Raw genomic sequence first — 16,349 nt, 5'->3', positions numbered from 1 at the left:
ATACCATGATTTTGGAGATTGGTCTCATCTCACCAGAGTGAGATTATTTTGGAAGTTCTCTCAGTGAGACAGAACATAGGTCATGTTTTGTAGCTCAAACCCAGGGAAGCTGATGGCAGGTCCTGATGGCACATTTTAGAAAGAACATCCAGGGAGGCCAGGGCCCCAGACCCTGAAAAATCACAGCTTCACGTTGATTTTTCCTGCTTTGAACTTTAAAGGCAGAGCTTTCTGTGGTGTGGCTCAGTGGTAAAGAATCTGCCTGCCAATGGAGGAAACACAGGTTTGATCACTGGTCTAGAAAGATCCCACATGCCAAGGAGTAACTAAGCCCATGTGCCATGACTACTGAACCTGTGCTCGAGAGCCCACATGCCACAATTACTGAGCCCATGTGCTGCAACTACTGAAGTCCGAGCGCCCTAGTGCTCCGCAACAAGAGACACACTGCAACTAGAGAAAGCCCACGCACAGCAGTGAAGACCCAGAGCAGCCCAAAATACACACAAATAAATAAATAAACTTTGCAGGCATATTGCTGAGCACCCACTCTGTGTCCAGAACCTAACAAACAGAAATCAAGGAAACCAAAACCAACAACAACAAAAAATGCATCCTTATCCAAATGTAACAAAGAGGCTTTCTAAAATGTCAAGGTTTTTCTTATCCTGCCCCCATGTGTCTCGGCTGCTCTACTGTCCTTAGATCGTCAATTTCAAGCCACGAAAGCACATTTCTTGCGTTATCTGTAGTGGCACGTATGCGAAGGGCTGATAATTCCAGGCTGATGAGAGGATCCGTCTGCAGCCGCACAGAAGCTGACAGCCCTCAGACCAGTCATTTATAAAAGCCTGTCTGGAGCCAAAATGAGCTGAACTGGGGGTGTGCATGGCTCTGGCCATGGCTGCAGCCCTCGCTGTGGCCGCAGAGCTAGGAGAGCTGCCCCACCCTCAGCCCCCACCCTGCCCGCCCCATGAGGAATTTCATGTCTCCTCTGGATGGTTGATCTTGGAACATGGTTAAAAGTACCAGATAGGATGAAGAACAGCCCTTCCTTTCATTGAGGCTCGTGTTTAATGCATCATTCCTGCCTCAAAAGAACCACAAGGGAATTTCCTCTGCAGGGATGAACTTTATTGTTTAGGGAGTTGAAACCTCAGCATGGTCAAACCCAGAGCTCGCTGTCTTTCTAGAATTTGAGAAGAATTTTGAATCATGGCGACAACAGTGAACCAGGGCTCAGGTGAGCAGGGTCTAAGCCAAGCCTTGGGTCCACCTAGCTTTGGGTTTTTTCAAAGGTTCCTGCCTTTGTGAAATCACGAGGCTGGGTCGGGGGGTTGCTTTGAGACTCCCTCCAGTTATCCCTCAGTGATGCTGCCCCGACAAGAGTGCAGTCTACCTACTTCCTTTTCTCCAGCTCATTTTTTTGTTGTTATTTTTTGTTTTTACTGTATATTGGAATATGGTTGGGGCTTCCCTGGTGATTCAAGAGGTAAAGAATCTGCCTACAATGCTGGAGATGCAGGAGACCAGGGTTCAATCCCTGGATGAGGAACATCCCCTGGAGGAGGGCATGGCAGCCCACTCCAGTATTCTTGCCTGGAGAATCCAGTGGACAGAGGAGCCTGGTGGGGTACAGTCCAGAGGGTCCCAAAGAGTTGGACACAACTGAAGCAAGTTAGTATGCTTCAGGGCTAAGATATACAGATGCATATGTATATATCTAAAAGTCTGTATTGATATATAGTTGATTCACAGTGTTGTACTAATTTCTGCTATCCAGCAGAGTGACTCAGTTATACATACATGTATTCTTTTCCATTATGGTTTATCATGGGGCACTGAATACAGTCCCTGTGCTGTACAGCAGGACCTTGCTGTCCATCCATTGGGAGAGATTGTATTTTGACTCTCTTCTTGCAGGCATGTTTCCCCTGGGTTACAGTCCAAAGGGTTGCAACGAGTTGGACACGACTGACGCAACTGAGCACACACTCAGAGTATAGGTGATTTACAATATTGTGTTCGTTTCAGGTATACAAATCTATTCATTTTCAAATTCTTTTCCCATGTAGGTTATTACAGAATATTGAGTATAGTTCCCTGTGCTCTACAGTAGGTCCTTGCTGATTATCTGTTTTATATATAGTAGGCGTTGTATGTTACTCCCAAACACCTAATTTATCCCTCTTCCCCCAACCTTTCCCCTTTGGCAGCCATAAGTTTGTTTTCTATGTCTGTGAGTATGCTTCTGTTTATAAATAAGTTCATCATTTTCTTTAGAGTCCACATATAAGTGATATCAAATTGTATTTGTCTTTATCTGACTTTCTTCAGCTTATTCTTGATCTCTCTGTCTTTCTGTAATCTTTCTCTCTCACACACAAACTTCTAAGAGTTTATAAATATTATTTAGGCTCTAGATCCTAATTTAATTTCAGTTTATCTCTGTTTTCTATCAGCTCAGTTCAGTTCAGTTGCTCAGTCGTGTCCAACTCTGCGACCCCATGGACTGCAGCACACCAGGCTTCCCTGTCCATCACCAACTCCCAGAGCTGCTCAAACTCATGTCCTTCGAGTCAGTGATGCCATCCAACCATCTCATCCTCTGTCACCCCTTCTCCTCCCGCCTTCAATCTTTCCCAGCACCAGGGTCTTTTCCAGTGAGTCAGTTCTTTTCAATAACTCCAACTCCAATACTGTTTTCTATTGTCATTTTTTATAACTGGATTTAGAAACATTAAGACATTTCTGTTGTTCAGTCACTAAATCGTGTCCAACTCCTTGTGACCCCATGGACTACAGCATGCCAGGCTTCCCTTCCTTCACTGTCTCCCTTAGTGTTGAAACCTGTGACCTGGACAGAATAATGATCATCCCTCCCTAGCTTGATGCATAAAGAACACCAGATGTCCAGAGATAGATCCACTGTGGACAGGTGGAAAGTCCCTATCTTTTCCCAGGTCCTCTCTTAGACTCTGGTTGTCTTTATAGATTCTGCCCCTATTATTAGGTGGTCTGTTCAGTCTAGCTTTTAATGGGGTTAGGGCCTTCTTTCTGGGTATTCTTTGATGTTTTGAGAGGACTTTGGGAGAGGTACCTCAGTTCCCAAGAGCCAGACACCATTTTAAAACAGAGTTTGGGGGACTTCCCTGGTGTCTAGTGGTTAAGACTTCATCTTCCAATGCAGGAGTGTGAGTTCGATCTCTGGTCTGCTAGCTGAGGTCCCACATGCCTTGCGGCCAAAAAACCAGAACCAAAACAGGAGCAATGTTGTAATGTTCAATAAAGACATTAAAAATGGATCACATAAAAAAAAAACCTTTAAAAAGAAATAAAAATAAAACAGAGTTTGGGATGCTGTAAACGAGGTTAGAAAGGATATTTTCAATCTTATGAACACATGAGTTTCCCAGTGAAGTAAACTTAGAAGGAGAAAATAAGAGGGTGGAGCAATGAGCCTTGTAAGATACTGGTCTATTTTTGTATTTCCTAAGAGTCCATAGATGAGAAAAATTATAGAATTGCTTGGGAAACTCTGAGATCCCACACAGACATCAAGGATTATGGACTGAATTTATGATCCCAGATAACCCTTGCCTCTTCCCCTTCAGGACTGCCCTTCTCCATGACCTGGATCCAGATGTATTTTCTGCCCTTTCATGAGGCTCCCCCACATCATCAACCAAGAATCCTTGACTTCATTCTCCTCCCCTGCAGTGCCGAGGAACATTGTGTTGCTTTCTTGAAATAAGCTAGTTTCCTTTGTCCATAAGCCCGCGGAGAATGAAAACCATCTCTTTCTGTCTCTTTACTTGATTGTTCAGATGTTTAGAAGGAATACTGGCTTTCAGGGCACTGGGAAATGTATCCGCCTTTAAGTCTGATGCTTGGATATCTTGACGACAGTTTGCTTATCAGATTTGCACATTGAGATTCGGTCAGTGTGGGAGCCGGTTCCAAAACCATATATCTTCCTTTCCTACAGAAGCCAACTCAAAAAAATCAGCAAAAGGGAGTTTTCTTTCCAGCCTCAGAAGGCATGTTTGGAGTGGAGGTCCACATAACGCCAGCAGGAAAAGAAATATTGCCATAGCTGCCCTTGGCCCAGGGGATGCAGGCCCGGCGGCACGGGGGTTACCCTGCTTCCTCTGCTCCCAGCTCACGCCATCGGGGGCCCCCCTGGGAACCACCTTCATTCCATGGCCATGAAAAGAGCATGTTTTCCCTAGAATTTCCTGCTGCCGGAGGTTTCCAGAAACAGACACACAGTTCTGTTTGGCTGCAGAGACTAAAAGAGAAAAAAAAAATGTATGTGTACATGGGCCAGATTTATTTATTTCTCAAGGTAAATTACCTTTGCCTTACAACTCAGGTCCTTCCCCTACAGAAGAAAGCCTTTGAAAAACAGGCAGTGTCTGCGACCTGTTTGCAAGATTCCAGACAGAATGATTCACGCTCTTGAGGTGGACAGGGAAGTAGTGCCTGTAATATTCCCTCATTGTGACAGAAGGTCAGCGATGGATCTGCCATCTGCCAATAGACCCCTGCCCAGGTCGCCTGCCCAGGTCCAGGAAGGTGGAAGGAGCGTGTGCTTTGGGGCAGAATGGACCTGGATTTTCATTCTGTCCCTTTCACTCATTACTGTCTGTCTTTGGACAACTCGTATTACCTCTCTGAGCCCATTTCCTCCTCTGAGAAATTATGCCAGTAATTCTAGCTTTTCACTGTTGTGAGATGCAGGAAAGAATATATCAGATCTCGTTCTATGGTAAATGCTAAGTACGGGTTCCTTTGCTTCTGTCTTCATCATGTTCTTCCTAAGACACTTGGAATTGAATTCTTGACTGTCCTGTGCCTGTTATTGGTCTGTTATTGGTAATTCCTGACTGTCCTTTTCTGTGGATTTCACTTTCTAGCAGTGACATCTTGTTTTGATGTTTTGACCACAGAGGATGAGTGGTGAAGAGATGTGTTTCCTTTGGGACTTCCCTGGTTCCCAGGGTTTGGTCCCTGGTCAGGGAACTAAGATTCCACATGCTGCATGGTACAGCCAAAAAAAAAAAAAAAAAAAAGCAGATACAGAGATGGGTCTCCTTTGACCCTGCCTTCCTAAAGGCAGCAAGATTACTCAGCTGGTGGATGGGCTAGTTGGTCTTTCTGCTGCCTCCAGGCACCAGGGAGATGCCAAGACAGCCTTCATCTGAACCAGCCTCAGCACTTTGCCTTGGTGTCTGTTACTGGAGCTGCATTCTTTTCAACCTCATTGATTCTTAAATCAATTCTGTTGATGCCAAGTTGTCCTGCTTAATAATCTGCAAAAATCTTTTTATTTGATTGGTAGTCACACATCAGAAGAGATCAGCAAGTGTGAGGCTGGGTGGAACTTTCAACCTAACAGGTTACTAATGAGTTAAAGCCCTGAACATACATGGAACCTTAGAGCTGGGATGGCCTCTGAGACATGGGGGACGGTGGTCGTATTTTGCTGATGAAGAAACCAAGGCCCAGAGAACTTAAGTGATCCACTTAAGGTCACATAGCTTTTAACATCAGAATCCAAGCTGAATCCACACTTCTATTCCCAGTTTTGAGTTTCCTATGAAACTCCATTTTCTTCATGGAGATGTATGACCCATCTGAGCCATGTTTTAGGATAAAAGCAATCATATGTTGTCTTTTGTCTCCATTAGAATTCTTAGGCAGAAATCTTTTTTTTTTCCCTCATGTGAAAGATTCTTTAGTATCTTCTATTTATGCATCATATAAATTAAGTGATGTATTTCTTCCAATAGTTATTTTTTAAATAAAAATAAGGACTGTAGCAATGGTCTTATTTTTTTTTAACTTTTTTTTTTAGTATAGCCAATTAACAAACAATATTGTGACAGTTTCAGGTGACCCTCAAAGGGACTCAGCCATCCATACACATGCATTCTCCCGCAAACCCTCCCATCCAGGAGGCCATATAACATTGAGCAGAGTTTCTTTTGCTATGCAGTACAACTGCATTTTTGTTTTGCGATCTGTTTGGGAGGCTTTTTTAAAGTAAAATTTCTATCATTTTCCACCTGTAAAGCTTTGGGATCTTCTTTGAAAATGTCTCCTCTGTTCGCTCCATAAATCAGTTATGTGGCCCCCTGTGTCTGCCTCCCATCAGTATTCCTCCCTTTCTCACCGCCTTTTTCTTCCTCACTATCAGCCCCTAACCCAGGTCTTCAGCTCCTCAAGCTGGGATCACACTGGAAGAGCCTCCCCAGATATATCTAACTACCTGCAGGGCTTTCCTGATCCATCCTGACTTGTACGCTGACTCAGATTTAATCTCTCACTGATGTTAATCACACCCTCCCCTTTTCAGTCTAATTTCACGCAGCTCCCCTGTTTCAAACAGACAAATTCCTTCATCTGTGTTCAATTTGGGCCTTTCAGCCTCTTCACAGCCACCCTATGGGGTAACTTTCTCACGTTATCGGGGTCTGCATCCATCGAACTGGCTCCATCCAAGTCACCTTCTGCATGTCCTTTTCCTATCGCTCTTGTCTGCTGACTTTTCTCTCATCCTGTGAGACAGGGATAACCTGGCCACAGGCACGGGGAGGACCATCCATCACCTCCCATAGACAACCATGGTAGCTTGGACCTGCTGCTTTTCCTGCCTAAATCTCAGCTTCTTCCTCCGAAAAACTGGGAGCATAATGTCTAGCTTATCTTACAGGAGAAAACCATTGATAAATGTTTTGCAAGCATACCACATTCTTAAGCTATCTCTGTGCTTGTGTCCACACAGTAGAGAAACATCCTCCATGACACTGAACTCCAAGGCGCTTATAAGTGCTGGGAGAATCTCATTTGGGACAGAGGTCAGGCAGCTCCTGTTCTGATAACTTACCCGGGGTGAGGGGCAAGGGGTCCCTGGGAGGACCACTGGTTCCTAGAGATGGGAGCTCAAACCTTGTCCCTTTATTTACTAAACTTCCACAAATTGGAGATGTAGTTGGTTTAGCAAATGCCCTTTTTTATAAATTATTTACTTGTTTTTGGCTGTGCTGGGTCTTCACTGCTGCACAGGCTTTTCTCTAGTTGCAGCGAGCAGGGGCTACTCTCTAGTTGCCATGCGTGGACTTCTCATTGCACTGGCTTCTCTTACTGTGGAGCACCGGCTCCAGGGTACAGGCCGCAGTGGTTGTGGTGCAACGAGCTTAGCTTCTCTGTAGCATGAGGGACCTTCCCAGACCAGGGATTGAACCCTTGTCATGTGCAGTGACAGGCAGATTCTTTACCACTGAGCCACCCAGGAAGTCTCGCAAATGCCCTTCTTGAAATCCATGTGTTCCTTGGAGAACTGTAGAAAATTGGTCCATTTATTTTTATATGTGCTATAAGTTTTTATTGAAGTATAACACCGTTCAGCAAAGGACTCAGATCCTAGGATCCGACTCAGTGATGTTTCACAGGGTGGATACACTCATGTCACCAGCACCCAGATCCTGCACTGGGGTATTCCTGACCTTCCAGAAGCCCCTGTGGCCTCTTTCAGTCACTAATCCTCCCCCCACCAAAGGCAACAGCTGAGCTGACATCTAACACTAGAGGTGGGTTTTGCCAGTTTTTGAGCTTTTTATAGAAGAAATCATCTAGTGTATACGTTTTTGTAACTGGCTAATTCATTTCTATCGATACAATTTGATGTCTTTGTCTTCTGGGTGAGTTCTTTTTTTAAAGAAATCAGGATAAAATAGACATGGCATTTGCCATCTTAGCCATTTTTAACTGCCCATTTTAACTGACCATTTCCCAGGTCAGTAGCAGTAAGTACATTTACATTGCTAAGTGATCACTCTCCTGAACTCTTTTCATCTTGCAAGACTAAAATCCCCATCAAAGACAAACTCCCCCTCCCCCTGCCCCCAGCCCTGGCAATCACTGTTCTACTTTGTGAATTCAGCTCCTCTAGGGACCGCATACAAGTGGGATCATAGTCTGTATCCTTCTGAGCCTGGCTTATTTCACTCAGCATAAAGGCCTCAAGGCCCATCCATGTTGCAGCAGGTGTCAGAATTCTGTTCCCTTTTAAAGGCTGCGTAATACTCCACAGTATGGCTAGATCATGTTTTGTCTGCCCACTCAGCCTTCTGTGGACACTTGTGTTGCTTCTACTCTTTGGCTATGGTGAGTTCTTTTTTTCTCTGGGGACAAAGAAAAAAGTATGCCACGCACCTGGTAATAATCCTTCATTTGCTTGTGAAACTCCTTCTTCTCCTTGACATATTGAGGAGAAAACAAATAAGCATCTCTAATTTTTCTTTATAATTCTAGTTTCTACGCTTTTATCCTACCCATTTCTACTATAAAATGTCTCCAAATTATTTTCACTCCTGCAAAGTGAATGGAACAGCCAATCCTATTTGCCTGGAAACTAAGGCGTCCTAGGACCCACCCTGTCTGTTGCTCACTGGAATTTCTCACCCTGAACCCCAGCTTGTCTGGTCTTTAGACAAACCCACATGTCTTCTCATTGCACTCACCTCTATGCTCCCCTCACTTGCCCAGTGTTTCCGAGAAGCTCTCATCGTGCTCAGGTGGCCCTTCCAATGTGTGTCCCAGGCTGAGCCCTTATACAGAACAGTCATAGTACATGCTTCACTCGGGTAAGGAAGGAAAATGTCCAAATTCACCTAACCTCTTTGAAATACTATATTCCAACATATATGTGCAGTTTGTTTTGTGTGATAAAGGAGCTCTTTTCTGAGCATTAAAATTCAAGTTGCAATAAGGAAACGAATCTAAGAATTTAAAAGGGAGATGGCTATTTAAAGAATTCTGAGATGAGTCGTGACTGCAGCCATGAAATTAAAAGACGCTTACTCCTTGGAAGAAAAGTTATGACCAACCTAGATAGCATATTCAAAAGCAGAGACATTACTTTGCCAACAAAGGTCCATCTAGTCAAGACTATGGTTTTTCCAGTGGGCATGTATGGATGTGAGAGTTGGACTGTGAGGAAAGCTGAGTGCCTAAGAATTGATGCTTTTGAGCTGTGGTATTGGAGAAGACTCTTGAGAGTCCCTTGGACTGCAAGGAGATCCAACCAGTCCATTCTGAAGGAGATCAGCCCTGGGATTTCTTTGGAAGGAATGATGCTAAAGCTAAAACTCCAGTACTTTGGCCACCTCATGCGAAGAGTTGACTCATTGGAAAAGACTCTGATGCTGGGAGGGATTGGGGGCAGGAGGAGAAGGGGATGACAGAGGATGAGATGGCTGGATGGCATCACTGACTCGATGGACGTGAGTTTGAGTGAACTCTGGGAGATGGTGATGGACAGAGAGGCCTGGCGTGCTGCGATTCATGGGGTCACAAAGAGTCGGACACGACTGAGTGACTGAACTGAACTGAGATGAGTCCTTTTACAAAGCAACAATTCTCAGCAATATAAGCCTCATCAAGGATTTACTTGCACTTGCATTTCTTCCTTTATGAAGAAAGAAGGTAGCAGGCAGCCCCTAGTTCACTCGGACTCCCCATCCCATCCACTTCCCTCATCCTGAAGATGACAGTAATTAATGTGTTTTTCCTCTGAAATCCTATTTTAGCTGTTTCCTCTTCAAACTCCTCCTACTTTGGATAGCTCTTTTCCTACCCTATCAAGATAATTTAAAATAGCATTTCTTTTTTTCAGGGATATGGGTAATATTTCCTCTGGGCTGGCACAATCTATGACTTTAATCTCTGCTGACAGGCCGCTGGGGAGTCTACTTCTCCCCAGGGCCGGAGGGCAGGAAGACTGAGATTGCCCACCAGCAGCTCCCATCTGAAGGGTGTTATCTCTATTCTACTGGCAAAATACGAGGTCGAGTGGTTAAAGGTCAGAGATGATAGGAAAGGAGGCAAGAATGCTGACTCTTTTAAAAAAATCATGGAATACTCCTCATCATTTCAGTGGTGTCTGATGTGTGCTTTTTTACAGTCCAGAACTTTTTCACACATTTGATCCAATTTTCTTCCCTGAGATAGTCCAACAGTTTCTGTATAGATCTCCTGGCTCATCTTATAAAAGTGTAACTTAGCTTCCAAAGTAGTTTGGTCTAGCCGACTTCTCAGTTCCATGAAGGGAATATATATGTGTGTGTTTGTGTGTGTGTGCGCTGTTTTTGTTGTTGTTTAGTTGTTAAGTCCTGTCCAACTCTTTTGTGACCCTATGGACTGTACCCCTCCATTCTCTTCTGTCCATGGGCTTTCCCAGGCGAGAATACTGGAGTGGGTTGCCCTTCCCTTCTCCAGGGGATCTTCCTGACCCAGGGGTTGAACCCAAGTCTCCTGCATTACAGGCAGATTCTTTACTGCTGACCCTTGAGGGAAGCCCATACATGTGTGTATATATGTAACAAATACACAGATTTTGTCACTGTGAATATGTATGCATACACACGTATGCAGTGACAAAATCTGGATTTTGTGTGGCCCCAGCATTACACAGGCAGTCAACCGTCTGTGTCTCCCTTGTGTTAACACAGACCTCCCTGGTCTTTGCTTTTTCTTACCCAGACCTTCAGCTATGTCTAAGAAATGGGGGATGGGGGCACAGTTAAAAGTTCTGAAAAAGGAATTGCAGATATCTTAAATCAACAAGGAAAAAAGCAAGAGGAATCAGATATCTAATTATCATTTCTCCTCCAAAAGAAAAGTAAAGATAAGCTGACTAAAATATCAAAGAAAGTAAATTGTGAGGAGATCTGTATCATTAAACTAAGCCAGCATCAGTGGCTTATTGCCACGAATGTTGAAGAATTTGTGCCAGGTATAAATGCACATGGCAACAGATTGTTTGTGAAGCAATTGACATGATGTCTGAGATAAACGTCAAAGTAATTCATTTAGGGTGATGGGGGAGTTGACATAGAGGGTTAGGGAGGAAATGAAATTGGCAGTCAGTTGCTTTTTGAAGCTGGATGTAAGTTACGTGAGATGTATGTTATAGTACTCTCTACTTTGGGGTATATTTGAAATTTTTCATAATATACAATTAGCAAATACACAGGAGGAATAAAATTATAGGAAATCAAACAAAAGCAGACACATGTAACACACAGTGCATTTTTTACTACAAAGGTGAAATAGAAATTAATAATTATGAATGAAACCAGCAAGTCAACCATCAGAATTTAATAAAAGTAAAATCAATTCTAATGCCTGGACCAAAAAGAAAAAGTATCAAGTGCAATTACTAAATATTTGTGAAGTTATGCAAATGACCAACAGTGCATGTTGAAGTTTGGGGAATTTGACCAAGTCTGTACTTGAAAACAGTAACTTCAAAATGTTTTTATTACTTGAGAGAAATTATAATAAATGAACTAAACATTCAGTTAATTAAATTGGAAGAGCAAAGCATGAATAGAAAAAGAATAAATGTCATTAAAAAAGTAAAATGCAAATAAGTAAATTTGAAAAGTCATCTACCAAACTAGAAAGAAAGGCAGGAAAAAAACTCCACAAAATTATAGTTGAGATAGGGCATAAAACTTCAACTACTCAACTGGGTGATTTTTAGAAAAATATTAATTGACAAAATGCACTGAAGATGAAGCAGATCATTACAAAAAAAACAATAACCACAGGAGAAACTGTAAATGTATTTGAAGATTCTAGTCCCTTTCTTATCCTCAACCCTTAAAAGCACCAGTATTAGATGACTTTGGGCTTCCCAGGTGGCGCTAGTGGTAAAGAACCTGCCTGCCAGCGCATGAAACACAAGACTTGGGTTCGATCCCTGGGTTAGGAAGATCCCAGGGATCCAGGATTCTTGCCTGGAAAATCCCCTGGACAGAGGAGCCTGGTGGGCTACAGTCCATGGGGTCACAAAAGAGCTGGACATGATTTAGCCACTAAACAACAACATACAGATACCTATTTCAAATCTATGATAAATAGTGGATTTAATGGCAGTACACTTTTGGAAAAATACATAGGTTTTATTTCACCTGCTTGTACTTTTGGACTGGCTCTGAAACCCATCCTTTCTCATGCTTGAACTAGGTAGCAATCTCTCCAACAGGACTCCAACAGGAATTTTTTTTTCCCCCCACATGACAAGTGATTCTAACATTTGTCAGGAAGAATAAACAGACAAGAATCATCAAGAATATTTTGAACAACAGAGTCAGAATTTACTTTGATGTACATGAAAATATATTACCATAACACGATAGTAACTTAACATGACAGTTGGGCCAACAGAGAGAGGGACCACGATATTTAAACTATTATAACGGTGGCATTTCAAATTATTAGATGATAAAAGATGAATTATTTGATGTTTGTTATGGGAAAGTTCAGGAATTATAAAGAGAAATATTTTGTGTGCTACACAATGATATTATGTTGATTATAATTTATTTGTTTACAAGAAAACCACAAAAAGGGCTCAGGGTATTTTAACACCATCTCACTGCTGTATAATTGTGTTTATTACAATATTCTAATTCACCTAAAAGAATTTGATCAAGGTTATTTTCTTACCACCTTGTGGGTTGATGATTATAAAAAAATTACATTGCACTTATTTTGTGCCAGGCACTTTTGTAAGCTATCGAGGTATATTAATACCTTTAATATTATACAACATCAAAACAACCATAGGAGGTTAAAATAGTATTATTATTTCCCATAAAGTACATCCGCGAGCAACTAGGGGTGCAGAGTGTCTGTGCAGCTTCTCCGAGGTCACAGTCACATACCTAGTAAGGGCAGCGATTGGTACTTCAACTCAGGCGACCTGGCTCTGGGTGCATAAGACTTCTGCTCTCCTAGAAAGAAGCTCACGGAGTCTATTAGGGGAAGGCACTCAGGCTCCTGGCTCTAATGTGCCTTTCTGCTCCACTCAGGGACCTGAGGTTCTCATGGCAGATGTTCAGAGCCCTCTAAAAGCTGGATAGGGCAGAAAATAAGGGAGAGGTGACGCCAGAAGAGGATCTCAGAGAATGCTGAATCCTATTCCTTCTCCTCTAAACTAAGGTGCCTTCACATCTTAAGTGGATAGAGGATATCTGATCTCCAAGCTTCAGAGGGACGTTCCTGTACCTCTCAGCTCTAAAATTCGGCTTGCATTTTTTCATGTTTCTACAACTGTAATTAGATGGTGCCAGGATTAAAAGTGTTGACATTGCAGCCTGATGCTCTATGATGACCTAGAGGGGTGGGATAGGGGGACGGGTGCGATGAAGGGGCGGGTGGGAGGGAGGGGGTATGTGTATACCTATAGCTGATTCACGCTGTTGTACACTAGGAATTTACACAACATTGTATAGCAATTAACCTCCCATTAACAATCAATATTTTTAAAGTGTTGACTTGGAGACGTGTGGCCAAAGAGCTGTGACCTCTGACCCGCCCTGGTCTGTTTGCTCCGCGCAGGGACCTGATGCCGAGGACCCTGGAAGGCCAGATCACCATGGAGAAGACGCCCAGCTACTTCGTGACGCGCGAGGCGCCCGCGCGCATCTCGGCCATGTCCAAGGACACCAAGCTCCTGGTGGTGGTGCGGGACCCGGTGACCCGGGCCGTGTCGGACTACACGCAGACGCTCTCCAAGCGGCCCGACATCCCCAGCTTCGAGAGCCTGGCCTTCCGGAACCGCTCGGCGGGCCTGGTGGACCGCTCGTGGAGCGCCATCCAGATCGGCCTGTACGCGGAGCATCTGGAGCGCTGGCTGCGCCACTTCCCCGCCCGCCAGATGCTCTTCGTGAGCGGTGAGCGCCTGGTGCGCGACCCGGCCGGCGAGCTGGGCCGCGTGCAGGACTTCCTGGGCCTCAAGCGCATCATCTCGGACAAGCACTTCTACTTCAACCAGACCAAGGGCTTCCCCTGCCTCAAGAAGGCGGAGGGCAGCGGCCGCCCCCACTGCCTGGGCAAGACCAAGGGCAGACCCCACCCCGAGATCGACGCGCAGGTGCTGCGGCAGCTGCGGGATTTCTACCGGCCCTTCAACCGCAAGTTCTACCAGATGACGGGCCACGACTTCGGCTGGGACGGATGAACTTATAATTTAAAAAGAAAAAAGAAAATATCAGAAGATAATATATTTTTTTACCAATCGGTAGAGAAGAAGCAGTTTAATATTTGCGCTGCCGATATTTGTTTCAGTATTTTTTTTTTCATGAATGTTAAAGAGATTGTTCTCCTCTCCACCCTCACTGGCATGAACAACCAACCGCAAAGGTTTCGAAAAAAAGGAAATCTGCACGAATCTCCATTTTCCATCTTTATTTTATGTTTTACGTTCACCGTTATGAAGTATGAGTGTCAGTTACCATTAAAACTTACAAGAAATCCCTGAGAGTATAGCTCACTCTCTTTTTTAACACAGCCCAGATAAAATTGATATCTCTCCTGATGTTTTTCTCCCTTTACTTTTGTTCCTGTGCCACTTTATCTTAAACCTTTTCCCGATTAATAATTCTGTACGGTTACCCATCACTTCTCGGATATCACAGTGTTTTCAACTACATCTTTCTTGATCCTTATACTCAGCTGTGATTTAACAACAGAACAGGAAGGCTATTATCCCCATTTTACAGATAAAGAAACTGAGTATCAGGGAGGTTAAGTAATGTATCTTACCGCCAGATGGTAGACCCTTGACAAAACTCCATCTTCCGCTTATTCCCTGCTTTGTGCCACTCTTCCCAGGGAGAATGGGAAAGGCACAGACATCCTTTAGAAATGCTTGGCTAGTTTGGGGAGGGTTTCCTGTTGCTTTTGAGTTCTAGGCAAGCCTTATGGTGCTCAAACATCTTACACAGTTGTGCTCAAGGAAACTACTCTGTCCTGGACACAATGTCTTTTAAGAGGCAGTCTTGGCTTGCTAAAGCACCCCAAGAGGTGGAAATCCCAACTGAATTGAAGTGAGGGGAATTACTGGATTGTTGCATGGAGAACAAGGTGGCTACTCACACTAGGAGCAGGACAAACTGTGGTAGGGGCAGAATTTACCTATTCTTGTTTTGATTACTTTATTTTTTTTCTTAAAAACCCATTCAGTAAGAGTTTGCAAATATCAACCTCAGTTTTTAACCTCTTTTTTTTTTTAACAAAGTCTGCCTCTGTTATAACATCTTATTTCTAACCTTGGAGCTAGTACTAAAAAAAAAAAACAAATCATCTTATTTACAAGGCCCTCAGTTTTTTATGGGTGGAGGGAGGGCTGTCACTTTGTCACTTTATTTTTTTCCCATTTCCTCTTTATACCAATTATAATATTCATTAATATTTGGAAAATACTCTAAGAACTGCAGATATGGGTAAAACAGTGATTTTTTTTTCTATTCTCCCATCTGTTTCTGCCTGTTCCCCATTTAAATAGCTCAAATAAATCAATAGTTTATTAAGAGTGTTCCTTTCCTCTCTGAGTGGGCATTAACCAGATTAGCATTAATGGGAATTAAATTGGTTTAGAGAAGAGCACATATGCACAAACTATATAAAACATTTATAATTAGTCTGTCAGCAACATTTTATTACAGGTTTAAACCCAAGAGGAAAATGTCTCCAATCTCATGGAAGTTTTCCATGTCTGCTAAAACATAAAGGACCAGACACTCCAGTATTCTAAAACAGTATTCTTTTTTCTTCTCAGTTTTGTCAATCAAAAGAACGTAACATTGTTTTAAAATATGAGGTTTTATTGTGCATTTGACAGAGATGCTATTATTGAGTGAATTATGTATTTCTTGAGAAGTCTAACACGGGATTAAAATGAAGGAAAAAAAACAAGTTTCTAGGTATCCTATTCTTGCTTTAAATCTCTGGATTTATTTATTAATTCTCTTTTATGGGGGTTAAGTAGACCCCAAATCCAGGTCCCCTTTCCCAACTGATCTCCTTCCCTTCTGCACCCTCAACTTCCTGACGCTACAGCCTGTTTTTTTTTTCCTACTTGAATCATGACTACCAGCAATAAGAAATTCATTTTACACTCTTTTCATCTTTTCTCTTATGTCTGTGCTTCTGATTCTCTCATAAGCATTTGCTTGGCCTCACCCAAAGGTGGCTCGCACAAGTAAACAAGCACATCTAACAACTGTATTCAGCAGCCTTCATCTTTTTGTGTTAAGAAATAATAAAAGAACAGAATTGAGTGCAAAGAACTTCTTCTTGCATGTAGATGTTTTGTTTTCTCATGTGACTTTTTAAATGGATGACTACAGAATATTCCGGGAAAACCTTCTAAGATTTCATAAGAATGGTAGACGTTCTTTATCCTAACCAAGTGTATGAATATCTCAGGTCAGTGTACCCCAGAATAGGAATTTTCCATTTCTGCCTTTATGTGATATTTCCCCTTGCTG

At 42.9% G+C, this 16,349-nt stretch overlaps 1 protein-coding gene across 1 annotated transcript in view; it reads left to right on the top strand.

Moving 5' to 3' along the window:
* The window catches only part of HS3ST3A1 (heparan sulfate-glucosamine 3-sulfotransferase 3A1), an 86,490-nt gene extending 70,354 nt beyond the window's left edge, over positions 1–16,136 (top strand). Inside the window, exon 2 of the mRNA XM_070388791.1 lies at positions 13,417–16,136. Within this exon, the coding sequence (XP_070244892.1) occupies positions 13,417–14,038 (622 nt within the window). The 3' untranslated portion in view covers positions 14,039–16,136. The remainder of the gene's footprint in view (positions 1–13,416) is intronic.
* Positions 16,137–16,349: the final 213 nt, after the last annotated feature.

Source organism: Bos mutus, chromosome 19, assembly GCF_027580195.1.
Source record: "Bos mutus isolate GX-2022 chromosome 19, NWIPB_WYAK_1.1, whole genome shotgun sequence".
Taxonomy (NCBI): domain Eukaryota; kingdom Metazoa; phylum Chordata; class Mammalia; order Artiodactyla; family Bovidae; genus Bos; species Bos mutus.
Note: the sequence above shows the minus strand (reverse complement) of the source record. Positions and strands in the feature narration are given on the sequence as shown.